Source organism: Marmota monax, unplaced genomic scaffold (assembly GCF_021218885.2).
Source record: "Marmota monax isolate L192 unplaced genomic scaffold, Marmota_monax_Labrador192_F-V1.1 WCK01_AAM20220418_F8-fsc00106, whole genome shotgun sequence".
Lineage (NCBI taxonomy): Eukaryota > Metazoa > Chordata > Mammalia > Rodentia > Sciuridae > Marmota > Marmota monax.
Window position 1 is genome coordinate 9,560,228 of NW_026695218.1, and position 27,219 is coordinate 9,587,446.

A 27,219-nucleotide genomic window follows, 5' to 3' on the forward strand; every position below is an offset into this window, starting at 1 on the left:
GGCGGCTGAAGTTCATGTATGCAAAGGCAGTGGAGGTGTATTTCTAGAAGGAAGGCTCGGTGTTCACATAGAAAAAGGAGCCTCAGTGGCCCCTTAAGACAGGTCCAAGAGTTTGGAGGTAAAGGGAACACACCTGAGTCTCCACACAACTTCAATGAAGCTCTATGCTGGAATTTCCCTCAGCTCAGAAAGCAGTGTATCTGGGATTGTTAAATTACAAAGATGCCACACTATCTTTTAGGACATCTCTTTTCTTTGCTCTGAATTGCTTTTTTGTGATTTTCTTCCTCCTCCTTCTCACACTGCGGGCCGAGACACTAATTCATAGCTCTTGATTTACTGTAAAACTCTTTCCCATAGGAAGAGATGTATGTGCGCATGCACACATGCATTCAGGCATATGAATATGCCCAAGAAACCAATATAGAAATGGTACAATAAGAATGATGGGAGGACACTTAGAGATGTGTCCACTGAGGAAGATTTTTGAAATAGTTTGTTGATATCAGATACTGTGCCAAGCATAAAAGAAATTCTTGCACTTAATCCTGACATCAACTAAACGAGCCAAGTATTATGCTTATTTAAGATGTGGAAACTGAGGCAGCAGCAGAGAAGCAAATACATGAGCCTTGGAACCAGCTCATTTTGTTCTCAAAATCGGACTCTGGTGATTGCTGGCTGTGTGCCTCTGTAAGTTACTAAACTCTTTCAGCTCCACGGTAGTCATATGAAAAGGGGATAGGATCTATCTTATAAGGTCACTGTGAAGATTAAATAAGGTGCCAAAGCCAGATCATCAATGGTTTAGGATATGAATAAATAGTCCTGTGAATTAAAGTTCAAAATAATTTCAGTTGGTTTACAAAATAAAATGAAAAGTGCTTAAGTTAAAAACAAAACTAGTTCCCCCTTCATCTTCATTATTAGTGTTGTGTTAGAAGTACTAAGACTCCCTGATCTTCCCAATGTGACAGGGCTTTGCCCAGGAGGCAATGTCCCCAGAATTGATGAGGCTTGATTATGGGGAGCATTTCCTTGGGCCAAGTCTTGGCAGACAGCTGGCAAAATTCACTGGTTGTGTTCCTGACTTTGATTTTCTTTTGACCAAGAAAGAATTGGAAGATTATAAAACCACAGATATGGACCAGCTCTAGAGAATCTTGGGGGAGAATTAATGATTTTCAAATATTAGAATGTCCTTTGATTTGTGTACTTTTTAGTTCACAAAGATGAAAATTTTTCTCTTGATTAAAAAGATTTTCCAGTCAGTCCATCAGGGGACAAGTTCATTGGCTTGATTCTGGGGATACTTTCTGGATCCTGGTCTATGTGTAGACAAGCGCAGAGAGGTAGACACTCTCAGATAGCAGGGCAGCTGACTGGCAGCCACACCAAGCTGTGTTGATGTGCATGTTCCAGGAGGAAGCAAGATGGACAGGTCCCTCTCCAGTCCTGAGAGCAGAGGGTGGAAGAACTCCTGATTCCTTACCTCCAGATGTCAAGGCAGATAGACTAGGGAGGACACAGGGAAACCATCAGAACAGGTAAAAACACAGCTGAAGGAGGTGGACCCCAGACACTGAAAGAAGTCGGAAAGCACCAATGCAGTGAACTGAGGAAAAGATGCACCCCAGAATTTACAATGAAACTCTCACCCGCTGTTTTAGTCAGGTTTTTGTTTTGTTTTGTTTGTCTCTATGAGCAAAGAACAAGAACAATTAGAGAAGGAAAAGTTTATTTGGGGGCTCACAGTTTCAGAGATCTCAGCCCATAGATGGCCAACTTCATTCCTCCTGGCCTAAGGGGAGGAGGAATGAACATCACAGCAGAAGAGTGTGGTGGAGGGAAGCAGCATCATATCAGGAAGCAAAGACTCCACTCACCAGACAGAAAATATTCACCCCAAAGGCACACTCCCAATGCCCACCTTTTCCTGCACACTCTACCTGCGGTCAGTCACCACACAGTTAGTCCCCATGAGGGGATTAATTCACTGATTGGGTTAAAGCTGTCATAACCCAATCATTTCACCTCTGAGTGTCCTTGCATTGTCTCACACATGAACTTTTGGGGAACACCTGCTATCTAAACTATAACACCCACCAATGCAAATCATTAAGGCTGAAGAACAACAAAATGTCTTCTAACAAATGTAATGAAGAGAATGATTTACTAATGCAAATTTACACTCTCTCCAATGTCCCCCTTTGACAGGTATTTCCTACCCAAATGTTGAGATAAATGGCCAGGTGCTTTCTTTGTTTATTTTTAATTCGTTATACATGACAGTAGAATGCATTTTTAAATTTTTTAATTCTAATTTGTAATATATGACAACAGAATGCATTACAATTCATATTATACATATAGAACACAATTTTTCATGCCTCTGTACACAAAGTAGAGTCACACCATTAGTGTCCTCTTACATGTACTTAGGGTAATATTGTCCATCTCATTCCACATTTTTCCTGCCCCTATGCCCCTTCCCTTCCCCTCCCTCCCCTTTGCTCTGTCCAGAGTTCCTCTAATCCTCCCATGCCCCCCCCAACCAGCCCCATTATGAACCAGCATCCTTATATCAGAGAAAAGATTTGGCATTTGGTTTTTGGGGATTGTCTAACTACGCTTAGCATTGTATTCTCCAACTCCATCCGTTTGCCTGCAAATACCATGATTTTATAGAATGAATTTTGACACATTGTACACAAATGGAGCCCAACTTCTCATTTCTCTGGCTGTATAGGTGCACAAACTGGCAAAAGTCAATTCTGAGACTCAGAGCCTCCTGCAAGGCAACAGCTTCCATCTTCCAGGAAGAGTGGGCTGCCCAGGAACAGCGAGGCTGGAGGAGGCAGGAGAAAAGGGTTAGTCTGTGAGCTCTATGGCTGGTCACTGACTCTATGAGGGATACTCTTCCCTGTGGACGGTCCCTGAGACATCTATGGGTCGTCCATTCCCCGCTCGGAATATCTTTCCTTTGTTCCATCCACCTCCTAAATTCCAGCATCAGGAGTCAGCTCAAAACCACAAATTCTGAAAGGGCCACCTAGGTGACTCCCACCCAACATCCCTCTCTTTTGTCACATTTGATGGAGTGCTGCTAGTTCCTAGCCTCAACTCCCTGCATCAGGGTATGGGTAGCATTAGGGGTGCACATTCAGGTTTCTTCTTCATCTTCATTATCAGTGTCAGGTTAGAAGTAAATACTAAGATTCCCTGATCTTCACGATGTGCCAAGGAGGCTGACGTCCCTAGAATTGATGAGACTGAGGACGAAGAGAGAAACCTAATTTAACAAAATTTTGGCTTGATTATGGGGAGCATTTCCTTGGGCCAAGTAATGGCAGGCAGCCGGCAAAGTTCACAGGTCGCATTCCTGACCCGCGTCTCCAGTTCCCCGCCCGCGAGAGGCCGCTGGAGCCGCCCTCAGCGCAGGTGACAGGAGCCCGGCGGCTCTGCTCCGCCGCCTAGAGCCTGGAAACTGTCATTGCGCCCAGGGACCCTCGAGCTGAGCAGCAGGAGCCGACCCCGTACGTAGGGGCCGGCGGGCGCACTACACTGGCAGTCTGAGGGTGGTGTCTGAAGTCAGATGCTCCCTGTCTTTTCCTTGGCCTGGGTGACAGGCTCGCGCTGCCCTGCTCCGGGAGTCCCGGGTTGCCCCGCCCAGCCGCCCGCGCCCTGCTCGGTGCGTGCAGAGTCCCCGCCCCCAGTCCCCACCCCCCGTAGCCTTAGGGGGGCACCCCCATTGGGGCTGGAGGGTGGTCCGTCGTGCCCTGGTCGCCGAGTGGCGAGAGGTGACGGTAAGCTCCTTCCGATTTCCGCCCGCCTGGCAGCGCTGAGGGGTAGTGCCAGTCGGGAGGCGCTCGGTCCTCCCTCGGCCCGCCCGCCCGCGAGGGGGGCCGGCCCTGCTTTGCCAGCGCCTTTTTTCCCCCCGCACCGCGGCGCCGCTCCGCCACTTGGGCACCTCAGGGAGGGCAGGAGGCTGGAGCGCCTGCTGCCCGCCCGCCCGTAAAATGGTCACCTCGGCTGGACAGCTCGCCCTGTTCGCGCTCGGTAAGTACACTGCCTGCTGCTCGTGGTGCGCCCTCTGCGACACCCCGCTTCCCCCGTCCCTTCCTTTTCATTTTTTTTTTCTGGGGGATTTCTGTGCAGGCAGGAGAGTTGAGGGTGGCTAATGCTTTTAATGGGTTGGAGCCTGGGAGGCAAAGGGAGACGCTAAGAATTACAAAGAGAGGGACTGTCAAGCGCCCGGGCTTTCCCTGGGTAGTGGCCGCCTGGGCGGTGCGTGAGAACGCCAGGGAAGGGGAAGCGGTGTGTGAACGGGTTTGAACTTTAATCCGCCGCGGCTGTGTGTCTGCTCGTACACAAGCCCACACCTACTGCTTACCTGGCTGCCTCCAAACCGGTCTTCACCGGCGTTGGTGGCGTGTAGACTCTGAGCCGCTTTGGAGCCGGGGGTGGGCGTCCGACCCTCTCTGGCTGGCCTTTGCTTGGTATCTTGTACCCCCTGCCTACCCTTGAGCCCCAGACGGACAGAAGTTCAGGGTCCCCTTAGGCGCCCTCAATCTTCTAACTTTAAGAGCTCTTGAGCTTTGGGGTAGGTTTTGGATTTTTGTGCGGATTAGTTTTTCTTTTAATTAACTTCCTTGGAAGAAGTGGTTTCAGTGTCAGTCGAGGGCAGGAGTGAAACCCTAAGCAGAGCGTTGCCAGTTTCCTTTGAGTTTGTTCTTGGAAATGAATGAGGGGTGGAGGAGGGGAGGGGAAGTTAAACCGCGCACACCTGGGGTTGGTCTGGGTGGCCCGTGCGCTTTTCTACCATGAAGTTCATAGGTATGTCCGTACGCGGTCAGGAGCTCAGGGGTGCACGCTGTCTGGGACTCTTGCCCCTAGTGGTATTGGGTCTCTCAGGTGTTAGCTGATTGATGATCAGTCCAGGTGTCCCGGTTACCGCTGCAGCCTTCAGTGGAAGGAATTGTAGCTATCTCCTGAGTCTCACCTTGCAAAGCAAGTTGCTGGCTACATCGCTATAGGACCATTAAAGTGTGAAGAAAGCTTTAGAACACACCCCGCAATGCCCAGAGCTGCGACCTCATCCAGTTAGTGTAGGATTGCAGGGGGTTCATGGAACAGCCTGCAGTACTGTCCTTGATACCGTGATTAAGGGTGATGAAGAATCGCAGCAGCAGGGAACTCATCCTCTAGGGGAAAATATGGGGCAGTCGTGGAAGGAGATGCTCTCTGCATCCTCGCCTAAAACTCACCAACAGGTGATATGATTATAGGCAGCTTTTCACCTCCTTCCTAAGAGCTCCCCCTTTTGCATTTTGTATTATGTATTGTGTATTGACTTGTTTCAGTACAAAAAATTGTTTTAAAAGCAGTGAAACATTGCAGATAAGTGGAAGCCTCCTGGATAGATTCCCTGTTCTGAGGTGGTGTTATGAGGTTTTTTTTTTTTTTTTTTTTTTGCAAATAATAGTAGCAATAATAGCTAACACTATGTGAGTGCTTACTGTGTCAGGCACACTACTAGTTTATTAACTCATTTAGTTTTCACACCCACCTGATTATCATTCCCATTTTCTCCAGGAGGGAAGAAAAGCCCACAGGGCCCACAGTGAGTAGTTGGACCAGGATTATAAGAATGTGGAAGAAATGTGGATAAGGAAATGTCACTTTACTTGTGGTCAGAATGGTACCAATGTCTCAGGAGTGGGATTTTGCTTTAAGGAGAGATTGGGTAGAATACCCTGGAACTTTCTTTGCTATTAAGTCAGGTTTCCATTGAACTCCTAGAACCTCAAGGTGGTTATTCGATGAAAATTTAGAGACAGAAAATGATGAAGGCAAACAAATTTGAGGAAGTCTTTGAAAGTTTTCTGCCCCTACCCACAACCTCCATCATAGCACACTCATAGCAAAGACGTGAAATTTTTCTCTTTTGTCTAAGAATGTTCTCTCCAACTTGGTCTTTGTTTCCTGCCTTAAGAAAAAGATGTATAAACATAAAAAAATTGATCAATATGTAAAAGCTGGCTCATACACTTCCAAAATGTGAGCAGTTGAAAAAAAGTAGAAAAAAAAACAGTAGTAATTTACACCACTAAAGACTCCTTTTTATTTATATTTCTTTAAAAGAAAAATCAGAGCTGTCAGTTCTGTGCATTTACTAGAACTGCTGCCTCCCACATGCATCTTTAATTTGCCATGTTTCCTCCAAAGCTGCTTTCCTCTCTAATTTTTCTTAAATTAGTTAAAGGCAGTTCCAGGCAAATCAGTCTGTTCCATTGCTAAGCAAGATCTAGAAAACCTTCCTGGCTGGGGACAGTCTGAGAAGGGCTATTAGGAGTCTGAGCTAATGCTTGATTACTTGGAACCTGAATGCTGCTGATTAATGCTTTGAGTGACAGAGTGTGGAGACTGTTGCCCAAATGGCAACTTTGGAAACATAACTCAGGTTCTCATAGGGGCTGCCATCCCATGTAGGGTTTCCATTGCTGGCAGACACACACCACAGGGTCTTGGCACTTCCAGTTGCACGTCCTCCTCAGTGTCCAGGGAACAAAATGTAGTCTTCAGCAAGATGCTTAGCTAATCTGTGCCTTGTTTTTCTCCTCTGTAAAATGGGGATGTTGAGAATTATCGGATATATTGAATATATTTAGAATGGTACTGGCTTGTAGTAGGAGCTTTTCAATCTTAATGCCAATTCACCGCCGTGTTGTTGTTGTTACTTGGTACCCTGTAAAATTCTAGGCAGCATTGCAAGTTACGTGGGTTCTATAACTGGAAGAGTTTGTCCATTTTAACTACCTCAGCTCCCTGCTCCTCACCATTTCTAGGCCAGAAAAATACCACCCAACCTGAAAAGCTACCTAGGTGATTTCTGGTGGATATCAATTGGTAGAAGTCAAACTCGAGCCAGTTTAGGAGTTCTTTGGGAGAGATGTCATGAGCTCTTTAATTTTTGATGTGAAGCATTTGTGCCTCCCTTTTAATATTCAATGATCACTTGTTTATTCAGGACAGCACTAAGTTCCATTTTTCTCATCTGTAAAGTGGGAATAATAAAACTGTACCCACCTCACAGGTTGTTAGGAGAATCAAATGAGATGATAAATATGGAAGCTATTTATAAATTATAAAGGCTACACACAAAATGAAATTGATTTTATGATACAGAAATGAGGTTATAACCCAAGATAAACATTTTTATAGCAGTTCTCATCAATGAGAACTGGAGGTAGAACTGGAGGCTGTTAGAAGATGCCAAGGGCGGGCGGAGGTGGAATAGGTCACCTTCCTTTTGGAATTTAGGACTGAGGGATCAGTAGAGGGACTGAAGTAAGACGTTTCTTTTCTCCATTACATGGAAATGTCATCTTTCAGAGTAGACTGTGAAGGTTTGCCTAGGACACATGTTTTCCATACTGGGCAGTCATAATTAGGGAGTGTTCACTTAGAATGTGGCTGTAAAGGGGTATATAGAAGACTTCAAGGCTGAATTCCCCCTATTTGCTTTTCCAGAATTTGGTTTCCTCAGGATAAAGTGATCTTTCTGTAAATAATGTCCCCTGCAAAGGGGACTTTTCTTTCAGGAGCAAATGATGCTTCGTGTTACTGTTACTGTGGTAACATATGAAAAATAGATGACTTTTTCATTGGACCTATCTCCAAGGACCTTTTCAAAGTGTGTTTTGTACAAGGTCCTAGTCTGTGCACTGCCACGAACAGGCACTGGCTCAGCCAGAATGAGAATGGCTTGTACACATGGAATTAGGCATCTTCTGTTTGGTTTCACACTCGAACCTTCCACAGTATCTTCTACAGCAGTACCCTTAAATCAGAATCACCTAGAGGGTTGGTAAGCACAGGTTGCTGGCCCCAACCCAGTGTTTCTGATTCTGTAGGTGGGAGAGTTTGCATGCCCAACAAGTTCCCAGGTGTGGCTGATGCAACTGGTAGGGAAGAGGCGGGTGGGACACTTCAAGAACCACTGCTCCTCAATCAACTGCCATTGGGGAACGTTCTGGCTTCAATTGCTTTGTAAAGTACATTCTGACATTTGTAAATACTGCTGTGGGTTTATGAACCATTATTCAATGTACTTCGAACGTCTGTCTTGCTGACCAGGGCAGAGTTAGAATTCTTGCTGAGATCTCTTAATTGTTATAAGTGTGCTTGTACTTTATCCGTGTAAGTTACACCCACTGGTCCTGTGTTATTAAAGTCACCAGCATTAATCATATTACTTATTTTATTATTATCACTATTATTTGGTACCAGGGATTGAACCCAGAAGTGCTTAACCACTAAGCCACATCCCCAACCTCTTTTTTATTTATTTATTTATTTTATTTTGAGACAGGTTCTCTCCAAGTTGTTTAGAGCCTTGCTAAGTTGCTGAGGCTGGCTTTGAACTTGTGATCCTCCTGCCTTGGCCTCCTGATTATTATTTTTTTGATTGCCCCAAAGTTGACCATTGTTTTTGCCACCATTTCGAATATTTTTGATCACCTAATTTTAATTCTATCCTATATTTAAGGTTATTTCTAGATGAAGGAAGATGGGGAGTTTTATAGTGGTTTTGGCTAGCTTTTTTAATGTTCCTTATCAAATGGGAAATACAGAAATCTTTCAGAGAATCAGGAAAGCCAGAAATCTAGGCTATCAGAACCCTCTCTCAGGAGTTGTTCAATTGCAAGGCACATTCCCTTCGGGCCACCTCTAAAAATCTGGGTCAATTCTTTTCAAGCATTATGAGTTTATTGTATTGAAGATGACTTTAAAAATAAATAGTTATTACCTAGGCTTAGAAAGAGTTGGAAGTTTATTGAAATGGAGCTTGATGTCTTTTACAAGTGGTTTGTCTTAAGTCGGAGGAGACAATTTTTGCCTGCAGAGTTCCTCCCCTACTTGGTGTATTCTGTGATCTTGCATTTAATTTTTTTCTTGTCCTCTTTCTTACCTCAAGACCTTCTGTCTTCCTCACCTGTTTACACTCTTCAAGTACTTGAGGAAGGCTAGGATTTCCTTAATGGCTCAGACCTGAAACTCTTTTGTGGAACAGCTCTTCTGCTATTGCCTGGCCTTTTTTGGTTTTGGTCTTTGTGTTCACATTCCCGGTCCGGAATCCCGGGAGCAGAGCCCTGGCTCCTCGTATCCCTCCTTAGATAAGGGTGGTCGGTGCTTGGCCTCTGCTAGCTTGAGAGCTCCTTGGTTTCATCTCTACCTGGGCATCTCTGATCGTGGCTCCTGGAGTGCCTGGTGCAGGATACTTCAGGTCCAGTCTCTGTTGACAGTCACCGGGTTGTTAACATCAATCCTAAACAACTCTTTATTATGATCAGCAAGGGTGGTTACATACTAAGTCTTGCATTACCAACACCCCAGTCTTCAGAATGTTGTTTACTTGTTGTCAAAAAAAAATATGACTTAATGCTTTTAAACATTAACATTTATTTGCTCTAGCACATTTGGAAAATTAAGGAAAGTATAAGAAACTGCTTTAATGACTTATAATTCTGCCACCACAAGATAACCCTGTTTAACATTTTGTTAGAATCTGATGGAAGAATGTATAGGTAGATATTCCCTTCAAAAGTGTATAGGAAGCTGGGTATGGTGGTACACATCCATAGTCCCAGTGACTTGAGAGGCTAAAGAAGGAGGATCATAAGTTCAAGGCCAACTTGATGAGACCTGGTCTAAAATTTAAAAAATAATAATAATGGGTAGGAAGGTAGCTTGGTGTGATCAAGGATTCCTGGGTTTAATATCCAGTATCCACCTCCCCCGAAAAGTATACATGAGTTCCAGTTGGCTCACACTGTTTGTTTTTGTAATTTAACAATCTTTTTATAATAAACACCTTTATGTCATTAATATATAACATCATTTCTAGTGGCTGGGGAATATTCCCTTGAGTATAAATACTATAATTCAACCAATTTTGTATGATTTGGGCCTCATAGATCTTTCCTATATTTAACTTTTATACATAATCCACACATTGTTTTTGAGAATATTAACTAATACACCATTTTGGAAGTGAGTATGGTAATAGTTATTAATAACCGAGTCATCAGTTCCACATTTGCTATATCCTGTGTAAACTCTCATTGACATTTGCAAAGAAAAATGTCAATGATTGTTGAATGATTACCAGTACCACACTGCTGTAATTATTTGAGGAGATTCTATATTTTTACATGTAACATGGTGGTTTACTATGTAGATATTTAAAAGGATAAAGTTTTTCACGACAAATTCAAAAAGACAGTTTCCAGGATTATGTGAATAGTACAGTCTCTTGGTTTGAATGGGTTACTTTTTTTATAACAAGCATATACTAAGTTTATAATGCTGGAAGTCAAGGAAAATCAATGATACAACAGTCTTGTCCTTAAATGTTTGGCACATCTTTGATTATTTAGGATAAATTCCCAGAAATTGTCCTTTTTTTCTAGCAGTTTACAAATGTCTACTTTCTTGAATTTTCTATAATACCATAAGTTGGGCTTAACATTTGCCAGGTTGATTGGAGAAAAATATCTCAGCCACCTTTTCATATTAGCTATTTGTTAGAGTGGGTAAATTTTTAAATCATTTGTCATCTTGTTATTTTGCATTTTAACCTTTTCAAAATGTCTTGTTGATTTATCATTCTTTTCAAAGGGCTTTATGATGACAACATTTTATATAGAAAGGATTTTAATCATTTACCAGTCATATAAGTATTCTTCTTCCTCCATTTATTATTTATCTTTTACTTTTTGTTTATGGCATTTTGATATTCCTAATGTTTTTATTCTTATTTAGCAGAAATTTTAAACCTTTCTCTGTAAGTTTCTATTTTGCCTATGTATTGAGAAAAGCTTTCCTTTATCCTAAGGTGAGGCAAATACTTTCATACCTTTTTCCTTCTAATCTTTAGATAGTGGTTGTATATTGAAATAGTCTATCTATAATTTATTCTAGGGTATGTTATATGATACAATTCATATTTAATTTTTTTAATGAAAAGTCAATCAATAGTTTCAATTGCTATGGAATAAGCTATCTTTCCCCCTGTTGTTTGAAGTATCATCTTTATCATATGCTCAATTTTTATAAGTCCTTGAATCTAATTGTGAAATTTCAGTTTGGTTCCATTGCTTGGCATTCTGAACCTTGTTTTGAATTTGTTCATCTGTTTATTTTATTTACTGAGCACCTGTTCGGTGCTGGAAATACTTCTAGGTGCTTGGGAATCAGCCAAGAGGGATACAAGTCCTGGTACTGATGCATCTGTGTTCTAGTGGGTGAGACATCCCCCTGCTGTCTCTTCTGATTGGCTGTTGCTGGTCTATAAAAGCTCTTTTCATACTGGTGTTTTAAAAATTCTAAGATTCCTTCAATTGATTCTCTTAAGTTTTCTAGTTACATGGAATGCAATCTTGAATAATAACTTTCCCCCCTTCCTTTAAATATTCTTGTCTATTATCACTTTTTATAGTACTGACTAGAACTTCAAGAACAATATTTTTTAAAAAAGCAGTAGATATCCTTGTTTCTCTTCATAGATACGCTGATAATGTTTGTGCATTTAATAGTTAAATATGTGGCTGTGCTGACTTTTGGCTGTGTGTGTGTGTGGTATAGGTATATATACATATTTTTGTTTCTAAAATCTGCTTCTCTTTGTAATTTAACAAATGTTTTGCATTTTGTTGTATTAATTATGTGTGTGTGTGTGTGTGTGTATGATGTTGATGGACCTTTATTTTATTCATTTATTTATATGTGGTGCTAAGAATCAAACCCAGTACCTCACACATGCTAGGCAAGTGCTCTGCCACTGAGCCACAACCTAGCCCCTATATAAGTTTTTTGAAGCAGGAGGAGATAACATGTTTTTTTTTCCCTCACAATGTTCTAAGGACATTTATTGACTCAATTATGTTGACGCCATCTTTAAATTCTTGGCATGAACCCTTCTTGGCTATGTGGTATTATTTTCTCTCTATACTACTAAATTTGACCCATTGTGAGTTGTTTGGGACCTTGTTTTCCTTTTTTAGGTTTTGATATTAGCCTTACACCAACTTTCTAAAATAAATTTTGAAACATTTCATTGTGCTTTGGTAGTTGAAATATCATGAAAACACGTGGTTCTTGGGGAGGCTTCAAAGAAACAGCTTATGAAACTTCTGAGCCTGGTCCTTTTTCAGTGGTGTAGTAGTCAGCTTCTTTGCCTGTAACAAGACACCTGAAATAAAGAACTTAAAAGGAAGAAAGACTTATTTTGTTTCCTAGTTTCAGAGGTTTCAGTCCATGTTCAGTCCAATGGACATGGGTCCATTGCTTTTGGGCCCATGTGAGGCAAAATACTATGGTGGGAAATGCGTGGTAGGGCAGAGCTGCTAACCTCATGACAGCTGGGAAAGCAGAAGGAGAATCTGCTTTTATAACAGAGTTCCTCCCCCCCCCCCCCGCCAAATCCATTGAGCTGTGAATTCATAAATGGATTAATCCATTCATGAGGTCAGAGCCCTCAAGATCCAATCACCTCCCAAGAGTGCCCCCTCTGCATCCTACTGCATTGGGGACCACACCTTCAATGTGGGAACTTTCTGGGGACAGGTCAGCTCCAGACCATCACAAATGATTAGTTCAACTTTCCTATTTCTCATATCAGTTTTGATAATGTTTTCCTCACAATCTGCTTAATTCAGATTTGTAAAATTTAACATAGATTTATAAATAATCACTCCTGGGAAATTTTCTTTTTGCATCATTGGTGACCTTAACAAAGTAAAACAACGTCAGCACCAGAGTCCCTCAAATAAAATAAAATAAAATAAAATAATCTTGATTACATTAGGCCGAAAATGATTTTGAATCATTAAAATTCAAGGGAAAGTTTCATAAGACCAGATACAAAGCTTCAGTTTGTTTGCATAACACATATACCAAAGTTGTCATAGTAATGACACCTCTGATTCAGTGGGGACATTACTGCTAGGTAGCATCCTCTGCTTCCTTAAGCTTTAAAGAGCTTAGAAACCTCCAGAAACACTATTATGGCCATTAGGTGCTACTACAGCACAGCCAGGGCTTGTGTGGGAGAATATCTTTTTATTGTTCATTGGCTTTAGTTTTTGTTTCTTTCTTTTGTTTTTAAGATCTGTACTTCTAGGTAAAAATATTAGATTCCTAAAGAGTGAGCATATCTGCAGCTTGAGTTCTTCAGGGCTTCTAATCTGAGTTTGAATGAGGTCACTCAGCAATTGTACTGGGTGCATGGAGGATAGATGTGTCTTTGCTGTTCTTTCGTCATCTCTTGCCAGGTCTGAGGCATTCTCCGGGTAATTACTGTACCTCCGAGAGGCACAGGAGATTAACTGGCTAAATGGTGCACGTAATGTGGTGACACAAAAGCAGCCAAAGCTGATAAATGAGAGGTTTGCAATTACACACTCTTCTCCCTTCTCTTTGCCAGGCCTTGGCAACCCATGAGGGGAAACACACATCTAGCAGACTTTGCTGGATTGAAAAAAGAGCTTCAAACCTGTAACTTTTACTGTGGTCTTGGCCCTGAGGAATTGGCATGTGAATTATGGCTGAACATGACCTGTTCACCTTGTTCGTGACTGACCTTGGTTGGAACCTCCAGGCTTGAGCCCTTCTCACCTTGCAGTGGTTTCTGGGTTATGAGTTTTGCATTCAAGTTTTGCATCATCAGGCTGGTTTGCATGCTGAACACACATGCAGATTGAAACAATGACAGATGTTTTTTGCACATAGCAGACTTGGGTGTTATAATTAGGGTTTCAGGGGATGACTCACAGGTCCCTAAACTGGAATGAAAGCAAACCTGGGGCCCAGGCTCTTTTTTTTTAGGGTTGTGAGGTCAACTCATAGATCATACAGTTGGAGAATCCTTCTGAATTTGGCATATTCCTGAACCCCATCAACCCACCCCCATGCCCTCTAAAGAAAATCCCCAAGGCAAACATAACTACTTGTGCTGGCCACAGTGTAGACCACTTCGTGTCCATAAAATTTGGTCACCTCTGGTTGCCACCTCGGTAGGTGGGTGTTCAGGACCTGCTCCTTCTCTATCAATCTTGGTTAAGCCCTGCTGATTCTTATTTTTTTGGATTGAACCCAGTTGTATTTAACCACTGAGCCACATCCCCAGCCCCTTTTTTTGTTTGTTTGTTTGAGATAGGCTCTCACTAAGTTGCTGAGGCTGGCTTTGAACTTGGATCCTCCGGCCTCAGCCTCAAGAGCTGCTGGGATTACAAGCATGTACCACCGTGCCCGACTGCTCATTCATTTTCCCAAAAGGAGGCATAATCCAGAATTTACAGACAAGAGCATCTAAAAACACCCCCAAATCCTGCTCACCAGACATCTTACCAGGTTTAGCTACTGGCTACGCTACCAGCCTTCTTTCTGGGCATAGATACAGATATTTGTATATTCACATTTTCCCTCCAAAAACAGCATTTGGTGGATTCTGTTTTAAAATCTGCTTTTCACTTATAGTACATAGGGACAATATTTCTATGGTAAACATATACATACATAAATGCATTTTATGGCTATAATGAATTCCATTATACAGCGTTCACTTAACCATCTCATACTGATGGAGATGGAAATTGTTTTAAACTTTTAAATATTCAAACCTGAAATGAAAATTCTTGCAGCATATTTTAATCATTTTCTATGGATAAGTCCCCAGAAATGCATTTTTCCACTTAATATAATGTTTTGACAACATACTTTCCAGAAAATCTTGTGCATTTGTAATTTTTATCACCTATGTGTGAATGCATATTTATCAGCAAACCTGCCTGTGATGAATATTATCATTTTCTACACTATGTAAATTAGTATTATCTTAATTTGTATTTCATTGGTTTTTAGTAAGATTGAATGCTTTTTAACATTCAAGTATTTCAGTTTATTTTCTTGTGAATGACATATTTATGTCCTTAAACCATGTTTAGATAGGTTCTTATTGATTTGTAAGTGGTTTTTAAAATATGCCTTTAAAAATACGCCTTAACAATATGCCTTAAAATATGACTTAAAATATGCCTTAAAATATTTTGTCTTTTAAATTCATATGTGTTGTGTGTTAGGCTTACAGAAGTGTGGTTTTGATTTTGGTTTTAACTTTTAAAGTCTTAAAATCTGTTCATAATTTCTTGATGGTTTCTCCTTTTGTGTGATGCATAATTTTGGTGTAGGAAGCGCTTTTTCTATGGCCTGCTGATTCCTAATTTTTTTCTTGTACTTTTAGGTCTAAATTTTAATTCAATGGGAATATATTTTGGGTGTCAAATACAAGATAAAAATCTAATCTGTCTTTTGTCAAATAATGATCCAGTTACTCTAATATCATCTGTTGAATAATTTTTTTTTCTGCACTCACAGATTTCATCCCACATTTTTGTCACCTGAGACGTTCTTAGGAGTAGTTGGGTCTATTTGTGGCGTTTTCATTCTGGTCCACCGATCCGATGATCACAGCTGTAAGAACCACTCTTTGGGATTAGGATGTATCATTGTCCTAGGAATTTGGGGCAAGAAATATTGAGAACCAGGAAGATAAACAGTGTGTTACAGTAGATACTCATCACTTCTCCCTGTGATGAGATTCCTCCTCCCCTGCATCCTAGGCAGTGTGGGAGGGGGGGATTACTTACCATGTTTATATCCCTGGAGAGATAGGATGATTTTTCTCATTCCCTAGGGTGGCTAGGGCTGGTGGGCACTGGGTCTCACTGTACTGAAAAGCCTGGTGAGCCAGATTATATTCCCCTCTAGTCTTTCTGGAACTCTATGCTCTACAGATAGAAATTAGAGATCACAAGGCAGGCCTACAATCCACCAGGTGGCATTCTGGTGAACTGAGACTTTATATTTTCATGTCACCTTCTCACGTGGGAGTGCTGTAGAATATGACATGACATGCTTGGAACCACAGACCAAACCTGGTGCATCACTCTCTGGAACTTAGATTCATTAGAGACTGAGAAAGGAACTCCACCAGCTAGTTATAACATGGTTTTCTATATTAAAATAAATTCAGATGTGTTAGTGAATAGAATTAAAGATTGAAATATCAAAAGTAATTTTTAGGATAAAACATAAGACAAGATAAATTGTGACTTCCTTCCCCCATTGGCTTATTTAAGACTCTGCTCCCAGAATCAAGAGAAATAAGTACAAGTTTCCTCTCTTTACCACTTTGGGGGTTTTGCTGGAAAAGTTTGAGAAGTTCTGTCCCATATGGATGACTAATTTTCAGATACTTAGAGTAGAGCATAACAGTGACTTAAATAACTATCATTTTCCAGTTAATGTATTTAATATGTTTTTTCTGATTTTCTAAAGTGGAAGCTTAGATTATTGACTTTGGACCTTCTTTTGTGATAGCATCATTGAATGCCATGAATGTCCCCATAAACACTACTTTTTCTATACCCCACACATTTCAACAAGTTATGTTTTTATTTAATTCAAAATATGTTTATTTCTTTTGATATTCCTTGTTTTGATCCATGCACTTTTTAGAAACATGTTGCTAATCTCGTAGATGGGAATTATTCTAGCTATCTTTCCATTATTAATTTCTAGTTTAATTTCCATTGTGGTTCATGAGCATCCATTGTATGGATATTTCTTTAAATTTGCTAAGGCAAAGTGTGTTTTCTTGAGAAGAATGTGTATTCTGCTGTTGTTAGATGACATAGTCTATAGATATCCATTATATCCAGTTGATTGATAGTGTTGTTGAATTCATTTATGTCTTTACTGCTTTGTGCCCACTGGATCTTATCATTTCTGATGTAGGGGTATTGAAATATCTACCTGCGATGGTAGATTCAGCTTTTTACTTTTGCAGTTATATTAATTTTTGCCTCATTGACTTTGGCACTGTTGTTAGGCACATGTATACATTAAGGGTTGTGTGATTTCACCATCTTTAATGATTCTAAAACTATTTTAGAGTCTTTCAGTACCTGTGGTCATCACTAGTAAACCCTTTACCCCCATGTGGTACCTGTAGTTGATGCTGAATTTGCACTATTACCTGTGAATGGGAAGTTCCGGTGAAACTTGATTTCTGACTTAATTAAACAAAACTCTGCTCTATTTTAATTTTCTTTGTATGTGTGTGTGGTGGGGGAAGAACCAGAATTAAAATCATTATTTGAAATTCCTGGAATAATTCTGTCTTAGGGTCAAGATGATAGACCTTCTTCTGTTGAGGCCACGATTTCAAATTAAGTTCTTTTTTTGAACCTCTATGAAGATTTTGACTAACAGACTGGTTACGCACCAGTGAACCACTTGAAAGTTAAAAGATTTATGCTTAGGAAGACAACATCCACTCACTATGTAATATGAGCTTATTTTCTGGTGATGGGCCTCTTTCCCTTACTCTGCAATAGGCGGAAAATAACCAGAACAGTCCTTTCAACTCAATTGGTACTTTGGATTTCAGATACAAGGCAAGGCATTCTTAACAGTAAGAATGGATAGTGTGGAGTATCGTGGCTACCGTCTCATGTAGGATATGTTAAGTGATCAAACAGTAGTTGTGATTTTTTGTGAACCAAGTCTAATGTAACATTTAGTTCTTAATTTACCCAATGTAGCTACTTTACTCACTTCATGCTGTATCTATCATACAGCCAATGGGATGAACAACAAAAATAAGATCAATCAGCACAAAGGGAGGGGTCCTATTGATTTGTTCACTTTAGTAGATATAGAAGCACGTATCATTACTCTGCTGGATGGTGGTATTAATACCTAGGGAACCATGACCTATCCTTTGTCCCTCAACCCCCATGAATTTCTTGTGGATAGCGGCACAAGCAGACATCATTTTTTTTTTTTAAACGAAAGGGCATGAAATGCAGAGTCGATGTCTTGGGCTCAAAAGGAGTTGTCTTGGTAAAATAGGGCAAGGGTACTTTGTGTTGATAATGCCCCACACTTAGAAGGGTGCTGGCACATGGAAAGTTCTTTAAGTGCCCTTGCATGCTGCACAAATTCCTTTAACACATTTAGCAGTTCTGGGAGTTACACTGAGTATTCCCATTTTATAGATGAGGAAACTGAGACACAAAAATGTGAGGTAACTTGCCCACGCTTCCATAGCCAGCATGTAAAGGAACCAGGTTTTGGATCCAGGGCCCTTACCTGCTATTCTAGCCACCCCAGAACTCATTCTGGTTCTCTTTGTCAGTCATGGAAGGCTGTGAGTGCTGAGGTGCCTGGAATGGTTCATGTGTGTGGGAGCGCCATTTTGTGGCAGACATTGACCTACGTGTAGTCAGACTTCAGACAGCTCCTCCCTTGCATGGTACCATGTTGAGAGTAATCCCCATGCAGGTCATTGTCATGAAAAGAAAGACTACGACTTCTTAATACTATGAAATATCATAAAGAAATAACTATGGTAGAGGGCCTTTTCCCTCTTCTATGGAGCCAAGGTGTTCCCACGACAGATAATCAGTCACATGAGACAAACTATTGACATATCTTTTTTTGTGATCCGGGAACTTATGATAATTTTGTTAATAGGAGCCTGTTTTCATTGCAAGCATACATTTCTTTCAAAAAGGTGTTTATTTTAAAGGGGGGATCTCGCCCATGGATGCAATCTGTCCCCCAGTAGGTGACATGCCTGAAAGTCACAAAGCTTGTGACCTGAAGCCTCTAAAATCCTCTGCTGGGGTGCTGTCCCCAACGCCTCCTTCTCCCACTTCAACTCCAGCCAACATTCCCCCCAAATAATAGCAGAAGACAGAGGAGTCTTTCACACTTGTGAGTTAACACATTTAGTTCTTCACAGTCCAACTAAAGATAGAACCTGCATTAGCACGTTCGCTAATAGCTGCCATACTTCCAAACGCCTCTCCCCCAACTTTAGCGATGACACATACCCACAAAAAGCACAGGCATTTCTAGTTGACTGTATAGAATAGCAGACAAGAACACAAAGAGCACTTGCAGTTTGGCTTGCACGTAGGAGCGTCACTCGGCTGGAAGCATTTTTTGATGGCCTTTGCACCTCTGATTTGTCACTTCAATATCTGGTTAGAGTCTGGATCCCAATGTGTTCCAGAAGGGCCACCGTATGATCATTCTTCAAAAGTGTGCTCAGGGTGTTTTTTTTCTTTGGGGAAAGGTGAGAGAGTGGTATACACGGGCAAACCATGTATTACACATGAAACAGCAAGTGTAATGGATTCTTTTAAATGGACAGTTTTTAAAAATCTGTATATTAAAGGACCTTATTGGATGATCCTTTTCTAGAAAAAAAAAATCTCCCCTTAATTTGTGAATCCAAATCATTCACACGTCTGATTTGCTTGAAGCAGGTTGCATCCACTACAGAGTCCAAAAAAATAAAAATAAAAAGTTGACTCACTGGTGACTGTACACAGCTCATTCTGCTGGGCCACCGGGAGGAAGAGGTGATGTTGTCAGACACCAGCTCCTGAGACAGGAAAGAGAGCAGCTTATTATGAAATTGCTGTTGCTTCCAGAGCAGAGGCCTCCTATCTTGCCTTTCCCACAGGTTTTCTGCACCTCGAGCTGTGGTCTCTTCCTTTGAGTCTCCTAATGTCTTGGTGACCTGCTCCTTAGCCCTCCTTCCTTGTCTGATGGGTGCCTTTTAGTTGTAACATTCTGTGGTGGGGGGGTGGGGGGGCAAGGTTTAAGTTGGGGGAACAGATCAGTCACTTTGGGTCAAAAATTTTCATCTTTTCAGCTTGTACCTTTGAACCCCAGGATGTCAGAGGACACAGAGCTGGTGAATGATAACAAGGAAAAGGATTTCTAACAGGATGGGAAAGCACCTTGCCTCCTTGTTCAGAGATGCACTTCTATCACCAGGGAACAATATTTTCTGGCTGTTTGGGGTTCCTCTGTGGGAGGAACTGCCTAAAGAAGGGAGAGGACTCTGCTCCAGCAGGGGACTCTCCACAGGCCAAGGATGGAGACTGTCTGAGAGGTCACAGACAGCTTATCTGCACTCCCAGCCTTGAGAAACGAACTGCAGGCCTAGGGGAGGGGTATGTTTTTGTTTTCGTTTTATCCCAGAAAATATAATATGATATGCATCTTCCCTTGAATATACTTCCTTCAACAAAGCAGGCACCAGCTGCCCTTGTGAGTGGGGGTGAGAGCAGGCTTGCCGGTTAACTACCTTCCTGGTGTGTGTGGTCTGCTTCTCTGAGCTGGCCAGGGCCCCAGAGCCTGGTTCTGGCTTAGTCCAGGGTCCCCTCTAGGGCGGTGATGACTTCTGACTTCACTGGGAGCAAAGCAGAAGTGGACAAATGGCCTCCTTGTTTGGCCTTGAAGATAAAGTCATAAATTTTTGTGAAAGTGTGTATACCGCCCCCACCCCCAAAGTGAGATAACTGGAAACCACTGAAGAAATTCTGGGGTGCTCCACCTTGCCTAGCTACATGCTGCTCTTGATTTTCTCCAGTTTAGCTTCTTGTATAAATGGCTAAGGCCTTGTTTTCACCTGGGCTGTTTCTCTCCTGATGAGCTATTTTCAGAGGCTTCACAGGCAAAACTTTCTGAAAATCTGGGGCTTTGTTTGTATAAAAACATTTTGCTTTGAGGAGGTGGGTAAGTCTGTGTGAATAGCCATTGCTATTCTTGCATATTATCTCCCTTGTACTGGAGTAGGGTATACTCATACCCATTGGTGTCTTTGGGTGACCTCTTACTGTATTGGCAGTAACATTTCTGTGTGAGTTCATGAGTGTGTGTGTCTGTGTATGTGTTTAGTGTGTGTTTCATCTAGAGTTTTCATTTCCTACTTGGTGGGCGTTTTATTTCACCTTTCCTTTTATGCCTATTCTCAAATTTCTGCAGTAACAGTGGTTGGCTAGTATGTGTTTATTGATTATAAATAATTTACCCCCAGAATCTCTCTTCATTTTCCCCTTCCTTCCCCTCTCCACCTCTTACCCCCAGAACATCATTGACCTAGCAGCAGATTTTTTTTTTTTTTGAGCAGAAGTGGGAAGTAAATCCATCTTCTAGGCCAATTCTGATCACTTGGAAGTGGTTGTTTAGAAGGAATTGATGGGTGCATCTGAGTTCAGTGGGAAACAGTGCTGTGATCAACCAGTAATGTCTGCTGTGGGTTCAGCAGAGAGGCATTGATCTGTGTGTCATGTATTTGACTTCCTGCTTGAGATGATGGGCTTAAGAATGAGAAAAAGATGAGTTTCCAAGAATTGAATGTATCTCTACTTATGTTGCTAATATTTCATGCCATATTAATTTTCTTAAAAACAGTACTTAGGCTTTGAAAAAAGTGGTCCATAAACCTAATCCCACAGCCATGTAAAAGTACCAGTGAGCCCTTGTTAGACAGGGTTAAATTAGTATCCCAGCAAGGCAAGGAGCCTGGGCGGGTGTGGACTGTTATGTCCTGCCATCCTTCAGGACACTCTAGGGTGTTTTCCTCCCCTGAAAATAAAAGCAAAAGCAAGTCTGCCCACTGTTTCTGTTCTGTTCACATCTGACCACGTCTTGTGTCCTCCATGACTGCCATCTTCATCCCCCACCTGACTGCTGCAGGAGTCCCATCCCACTCTTTCCAGGTTCCATTGTTGCCCCTTAAGACTTCTTCTGTCCCTAGCCCCCTGAGGGACTCCTCTGTTTAAAACCTTCCAGGGACTGCCCAGAGAGAAATAAAATCCAGACTGTAGGGGTCCCCACAGGACACCTCTGCCCTAGCAACTCTCCAAGCTCATTTCCACCGCTGTCCTGCCCCAGCCACACCAGCCTTCCTGATCTTTTTTTGGCCATCTCAGTTCACTGCCACCCCAGGACCTTTGCATTTGGTGTTCCTTCAGCCTTGGGTGCTCTTCCATCACGTCTTTTCAAGGATATGCTCCCTGGTTTTGTTTAGATGTCTTTCAGATGTCCCTTCTTCAGAAAGGACCTTCATGATGACCCTTTGTATACACGTACATCTTCAATACAGAAAATACTCAAGTGTCCGCATTAGTTCTTGGAGAACTTCTATGATAGAAAACTTCTATGATGAAGATTCTATGATAGAAAAGTTCTAACAATATCTTTTTATTCCAGACTGAAAGTATCTGGATTCTTCAGGGTCCTTAGAAAGTTCTCCTGCTTGACTAGGCACTCAAGGATTATCTTCTTAGTTCATGACCCCTGGCCTTCTCTCTGGGACTGTCTGGCAGGCTTGGTATGAAAAGGAACTGAATTCATTCAGCAAACATTTCTTGAGAGCTGTCCTAGGCACTGAGAATACAGTGGACCCAAACACACACCCCTGCCCCACAATCCCATCACTTGATCCCAAGGAGGCAGAAATAAAATGTTGAGTTGTGGGAGGAAAAAATAAAGCAGGAGAGGGATGAGCCCCTTGCTCATGACCTTGTACTGGGTTTTACAGGAGGATGATGCTGGACAACTTGAAAGCCCCCAGTCTCTCTTGCTCCTTTCCTACCTGAAGTGTAAGCAGGGGCAGGAAGAAGAGGGTGGGATGGGTCTCAGTAGCTGCAACCTCCTTTGATGATGAAGGCTGTCTGCTGCCCCCTCAGGCCCCTGTCATAGATGAAGCTGGAGGGTGCATTAACAGCAATCCCTGCTAACGCTTGTATTCTGCCTCAGTCACAGAGCATGCTGACCGCAGATAGAAAAATTGTGTTGGTAACTTCAGCCTGGAGGGAGCAGGTCTCAGATACATTGTTTTATGTGAGAAACCACAGAATCCAGGCCACTGGCCCTGAACACAGAGTACTGGATTTTCTTGGTTGTGTCCAAGGCTGCTCAGATTCCCGACTGCCTTCTGACCTCCCTACTGAAAGCCTTCTCTGGAAGACCCCTCACACGTGGCTCTGCCCCCTCCGCCTTCTGCCCCCTCCATTGGGTCTTCTGGGGCCCATTTCTACAGGGGTCATGTTTTTCCCTGCTTCCTCTCATCTGATGTGCTGTCAGTTTGAGAGTGAGTCTCGGGTACAGGATGGCCCAGCCCAGGGAGCTTGGCCACTGACCAACGCTGGCCATTGCTTCCCCTCAGAAGCTACCATCAGTAGAGACTTGTTGAACCCAGCCTTCCAACATGACCCCATGACAGAGGAGAAGTTACTGTGCTCTTGCCCTAAGTTTGCAACCAGGTAGAATTCATAGTGATGGCAAAAGCTAACTTGTCTTCTGACTTCACACTGGGGAGCAGTGGGTAGTGGATGTGCTGAGAGCCTTGGTGCTCTGTGGAAGGCTTGTGGTCTGCAGCCAAGCAGCGTCTCCTCTGCCTTTCTAGAAAAGCCCAACCCAAGTCATGCCTTCCTAGGAGAAGAACCTTTTAGGGAATCAGTGTGGCTGGACAATTCATAATATGGAGAAGATTAATTCACTTTATCATGTTGTAGTTGTCATCAGCTGGGTTTTTTTGGTTTGTTTTGTTTCATTTGAATATTTTTAGAGCAATTTCAGGTTTCAAGAAAACTGCACACGCTGTTCTGTTGTGAGCATCTTGCATTGGTGTGGGATGTTACAATTGATGAGCCAATATGGGCACATTATTATTAACTGAAATCACTATTATTTAACTAAAATAAGTCATAAACTATAAATAAGTCAAAACTAAGGTCCTGGTTTACATTAGAGTTCAGTCTTGGTGTTATACATTGTATAGGCTTGGATAGATTTATAATGACCATTATAATTCACCATCATGGTGTCCTGTGGAGTAGATTCACTGCACTGAAAATCCCCTGTTCATCCCTTCCTCTTCCCCATCTTAAGCTCCCGACAACCACTGACCCTTTCACCATCTCTATGCCTTTTCCAGAACACCATAGTTATAAGTAGACAGTAGAGAGCTTCTTCCACTTCTTGAACCTTATACATCTAAGAGTCCTCCCTGTATTTTTATTCAGTATAATATCCCATGGTAGAACTGTACCATCATTTATTTATCTGCTTATCTATTTGGGGACATCATGGCTGCCTCCTTGCAGGTTTTGGCCATTTTGAATGAAGCTGCTGTTAACATTCATGCACAGGTTTTTCTGTGGATATTAGTTTTCAACTCTTTGGGGTAAATACCAAGAAGCATGATTGCTGGATCGTGTAAGAGTATGTCTAGTTTTGTAAGAAACTGCCAAACTGTCTTCTGAAGTGGCTCTTCCACTTCACCAGTTGGTCTCGATGCCTAAACCACTTTGCATTGAGATGGGTCTGGTTTCTCCAGGCGATACCTCATTCTCTGAAAATGAGTAATCCAAGATCTTTTCTCTCTGTACTCGTCTGGGGCTCCGATGTGGAGTACTACCTCTCTGTTCTTTTTTCTGTGGTCCTCCTGTTCTCACTAGAGCTGAGTCATTCTAGAAAAAGAGGATTTTTTTTTTCCCTGTTCCTTCTTCCCTTTGACTCCTCATCTCTGCCCTTCCCAACAAAAACCAAAGTGGTCAGTAGGGAAAGGGCAAGATCAGGTTTGGTGGGGAGCTGCCACCTTCCTGGAGGAGAAATGCGGTGTCCTCCATGTGTGCTGCATGGTTTCAACTAGGTTTTTGTTTTCCTTTGAATTGCTTTAAACTGATGCCACCAAAAGGCACGTGATGCTCTCTACCCCCCAGCCCCGTGTAGATGGCAGGTCTCCTTCCTTACCAGTTTGTCCCCATAGTCAGCAAATGAGACTCTTCCTCAGGACCGAGGGCATTTGCAGCCTCCACTGAGCAGCTTTGCTACACGTGGCCGTGAGAACCTGTGGTGTCCCAAGGGGAATACCTCAAGATCTCTAAAGCCCAGCAGCAGACCAGGAAAAAGTCGAGTGCCTCACCCTGTGTTCCCTTCCCTCCCTTGAGTTTCTGAATCTCCTTGGACCCCCAGCTATAAAACCCTGGGAACCATTTTGTTTGTGGCCTGTCAATCTTGCTGCTTTATGGACAGGCTTCCTATTGGGTTAATAGAGAAAGACACAGACAGATGGACCAAGGATGGAGAGAAAAACTGACAGGGTGGAGCATTCCAGTTAAATGAGGGTGGAGCAGATCACCACAGTCCACTGAAAGCTTCTCAGAGGCCACATACAGTTTACAGTCACCTCTTGTGACTACCAGCCAGTTCCATTTCCCCTGAGTTTTGAACACTTCTGCCCAGGTGCAGTTGGAAGCTGACTGGCCCGAGGTTGAAGGGACTTTCGCTACCAGGGTCCACGGTGTCTCAACAGGGAGCACTGTTAGCATCTTAAGCAGGACAGAGTCCTGTGCATTACAGAAACTTAGCATCCTGGGCCCCACCCATGAAATACCAGGGGTGCTCCCCTAGTCCTTTGGCATCAAAACCTGCCCCCAGGGGTTTCGGGTGCTCCAAGGTAGGTGTACTACCAGTGGAGAGAAGCCCTAGGCCAGGGGATGGTCTGGTGGGCTCTTCAGTGAAAGGTAAAGTCTGGTACCCTCTACCCACTCTTCCCTTGGGCCCTTTGGCAGCTGGGTGCCTACACTTGTCACCCAGGCCTTTGTCACCTGTTTCCTCCTCTGCTCCCTCCCTATTCCCCAGCTCCTGCCCTTCACTTCTGGGAAAAGAACTGAGACATTTTCCCAGCTTGCAATGTGTTTTGGGTTAAGAAATATGGGCCTACCAAACCTTAAAGGTGTTTCCCCTTAACTCATGAAGATCTGTAGTTCTGGGGACTCGTTGCCTCCTGTTTGACCTTGCTTCTCAATCAGCCACCTCATCTGGTCAAATGAGCTGTCCGAAGGCAATGGGGAAGGTGGTGATAAGCACTGGTGCAGTGCCATCTCCACCCCCAAGTGGCCCCCGCACCCAGGCTGACACTGCATTGATGGGAGAGTCTGCCAAGTCACCCTGATATTGATGTTGGCACAAACCCCAAGTCTTGCAATGCCATCCACAGGTTGGTCCTGGGGTGTTCTGAGTGTGGTGGAGTAGTGGGGAGGGATGAGCTTGTCATTCACAGGAGGAAATGGGGCAGAGTTCAAGGATTGCTTATTTTCATCTCCTCCCTGCTCATACCCTACTTCTAAGCCACTGGCAGGGAGGGATGGCTCTGTATGGTCTTGCCACAGCTGAGGGAATGCCCCTGGCTGGGTTGGGGCTCCCAGGAGGCCAACTCTGCTTGTTTGAGGTCTAAACAAGCAAAACTCCTGCTGCCCTGGGGCCAGAGGGTGGCAATTCTGGGGCCACCATGAGGCCAGGGAAGCTGGGACAGGGCCAGTGGGCCTACACTGATGAGGTACAGGCTTGCCACATCCCTGGGACTCGTGCAGAGGTGGCATTTAGTGCCTGCACTTCTCTATTTAGCCATCATGTCTCTGAAGGGCCTGGGCCCTGCCCACAGAGCTGTGGTATCTGCCCGTGGTTCCCCAGTCTTATCTCTGGCCCACTCCCCCAGCTCTTCTTCTTCCTCCCTCCCTCTAGGACTCTGGGAAAGTCAAGTGTAGCCCTTTCCAGAGATACCTCCAGGCTCAGATCATAGTATCCGTCAGCTGGAGCAGGTTTCTGGAGCACCTTGGTTGGTACAGCATCTTTGTGATATCAGAGCTTGGCCCTGTGGCGCCTGCAAGTTGACTCACAGCTGGGGAAGTCGAGCCACCCGAGAGGCTCAGCGCTGCTGCTTCATTGCCTTATAGTTCCAGGAAATCAGGTGGGGAGCCAGCACAGGAGCAGGCTGTGAGGAAGAGGAAGTTCACCCAGGTCTTCGAAAAACCTTAACTCTGCCCAAGAGGTCTGCTCCTTCTTGGCAAAAAAATAGATGCGGCTAGATCTGTGCAGATGGGCAGGAGCACAGGGCCTTCCCCATCCCCTGCAGATGCTCAATGCCTTGAATCCTGATTAACTAATTGATTGCTAGGCAAGATGTGCTGCCCCTGTATGCCATTTGCTCTGGTTATAGGAAGGGGTCCTCTCAGACCAGCAGTTAGTGGGCAACATGGCTCTGTCAGACTTTGAAGTGGGTGAGGGCATTGGGACTAGTAGAGAGAGACGTCTATAGCAGTGTAAGGTATCACACCTGCCAGGAACAAAGGTGTCTCAACAGGCAGTGTCAGTCTCCTGTGTGGGTTTCCATAGTTTTTTATTGGTTGTTGGTTTTTTTTTTGTTGTTTTTTTTTGTTTTTTTGTTTTTTTTTGCATGCTTCCCTGGATGTCAGGAAGAGCACATGTCACCTCCTTTGC

General features: G+C 43.1%; 1 protein-coding gene across 2 annotated transcripts in view; it reads left to right on the plus strand.

Annotated features, from left to right (window-relative positions):
* The first annotated feature begins 3,435 nt into the window (after window positions 1-3,435).
* Window positions 3,436-27,219, plus strand: part of Tgfa (transforming growth factor alpha) — a 98,181-nt gene continuing 74,397 nt past the window's right edge. Inside the window, exon 1 of one of the 2 annotated variants that reach the window (XM_046432384.2) lies at window positions 3,436-4,059. In XM_046432384.2, the coding sequence (XP_046288340.1) occupies window positions 4,020-4,059 (40 nt within the window). In that variant the 5' untranslated portion in view covers window positions 3,436-4,019. The remainder of the gene's footprint in view (window positions 4,060-27,219) is intronic. The other variant, XM_046432385.2, reaches the window with a different exon arrangement.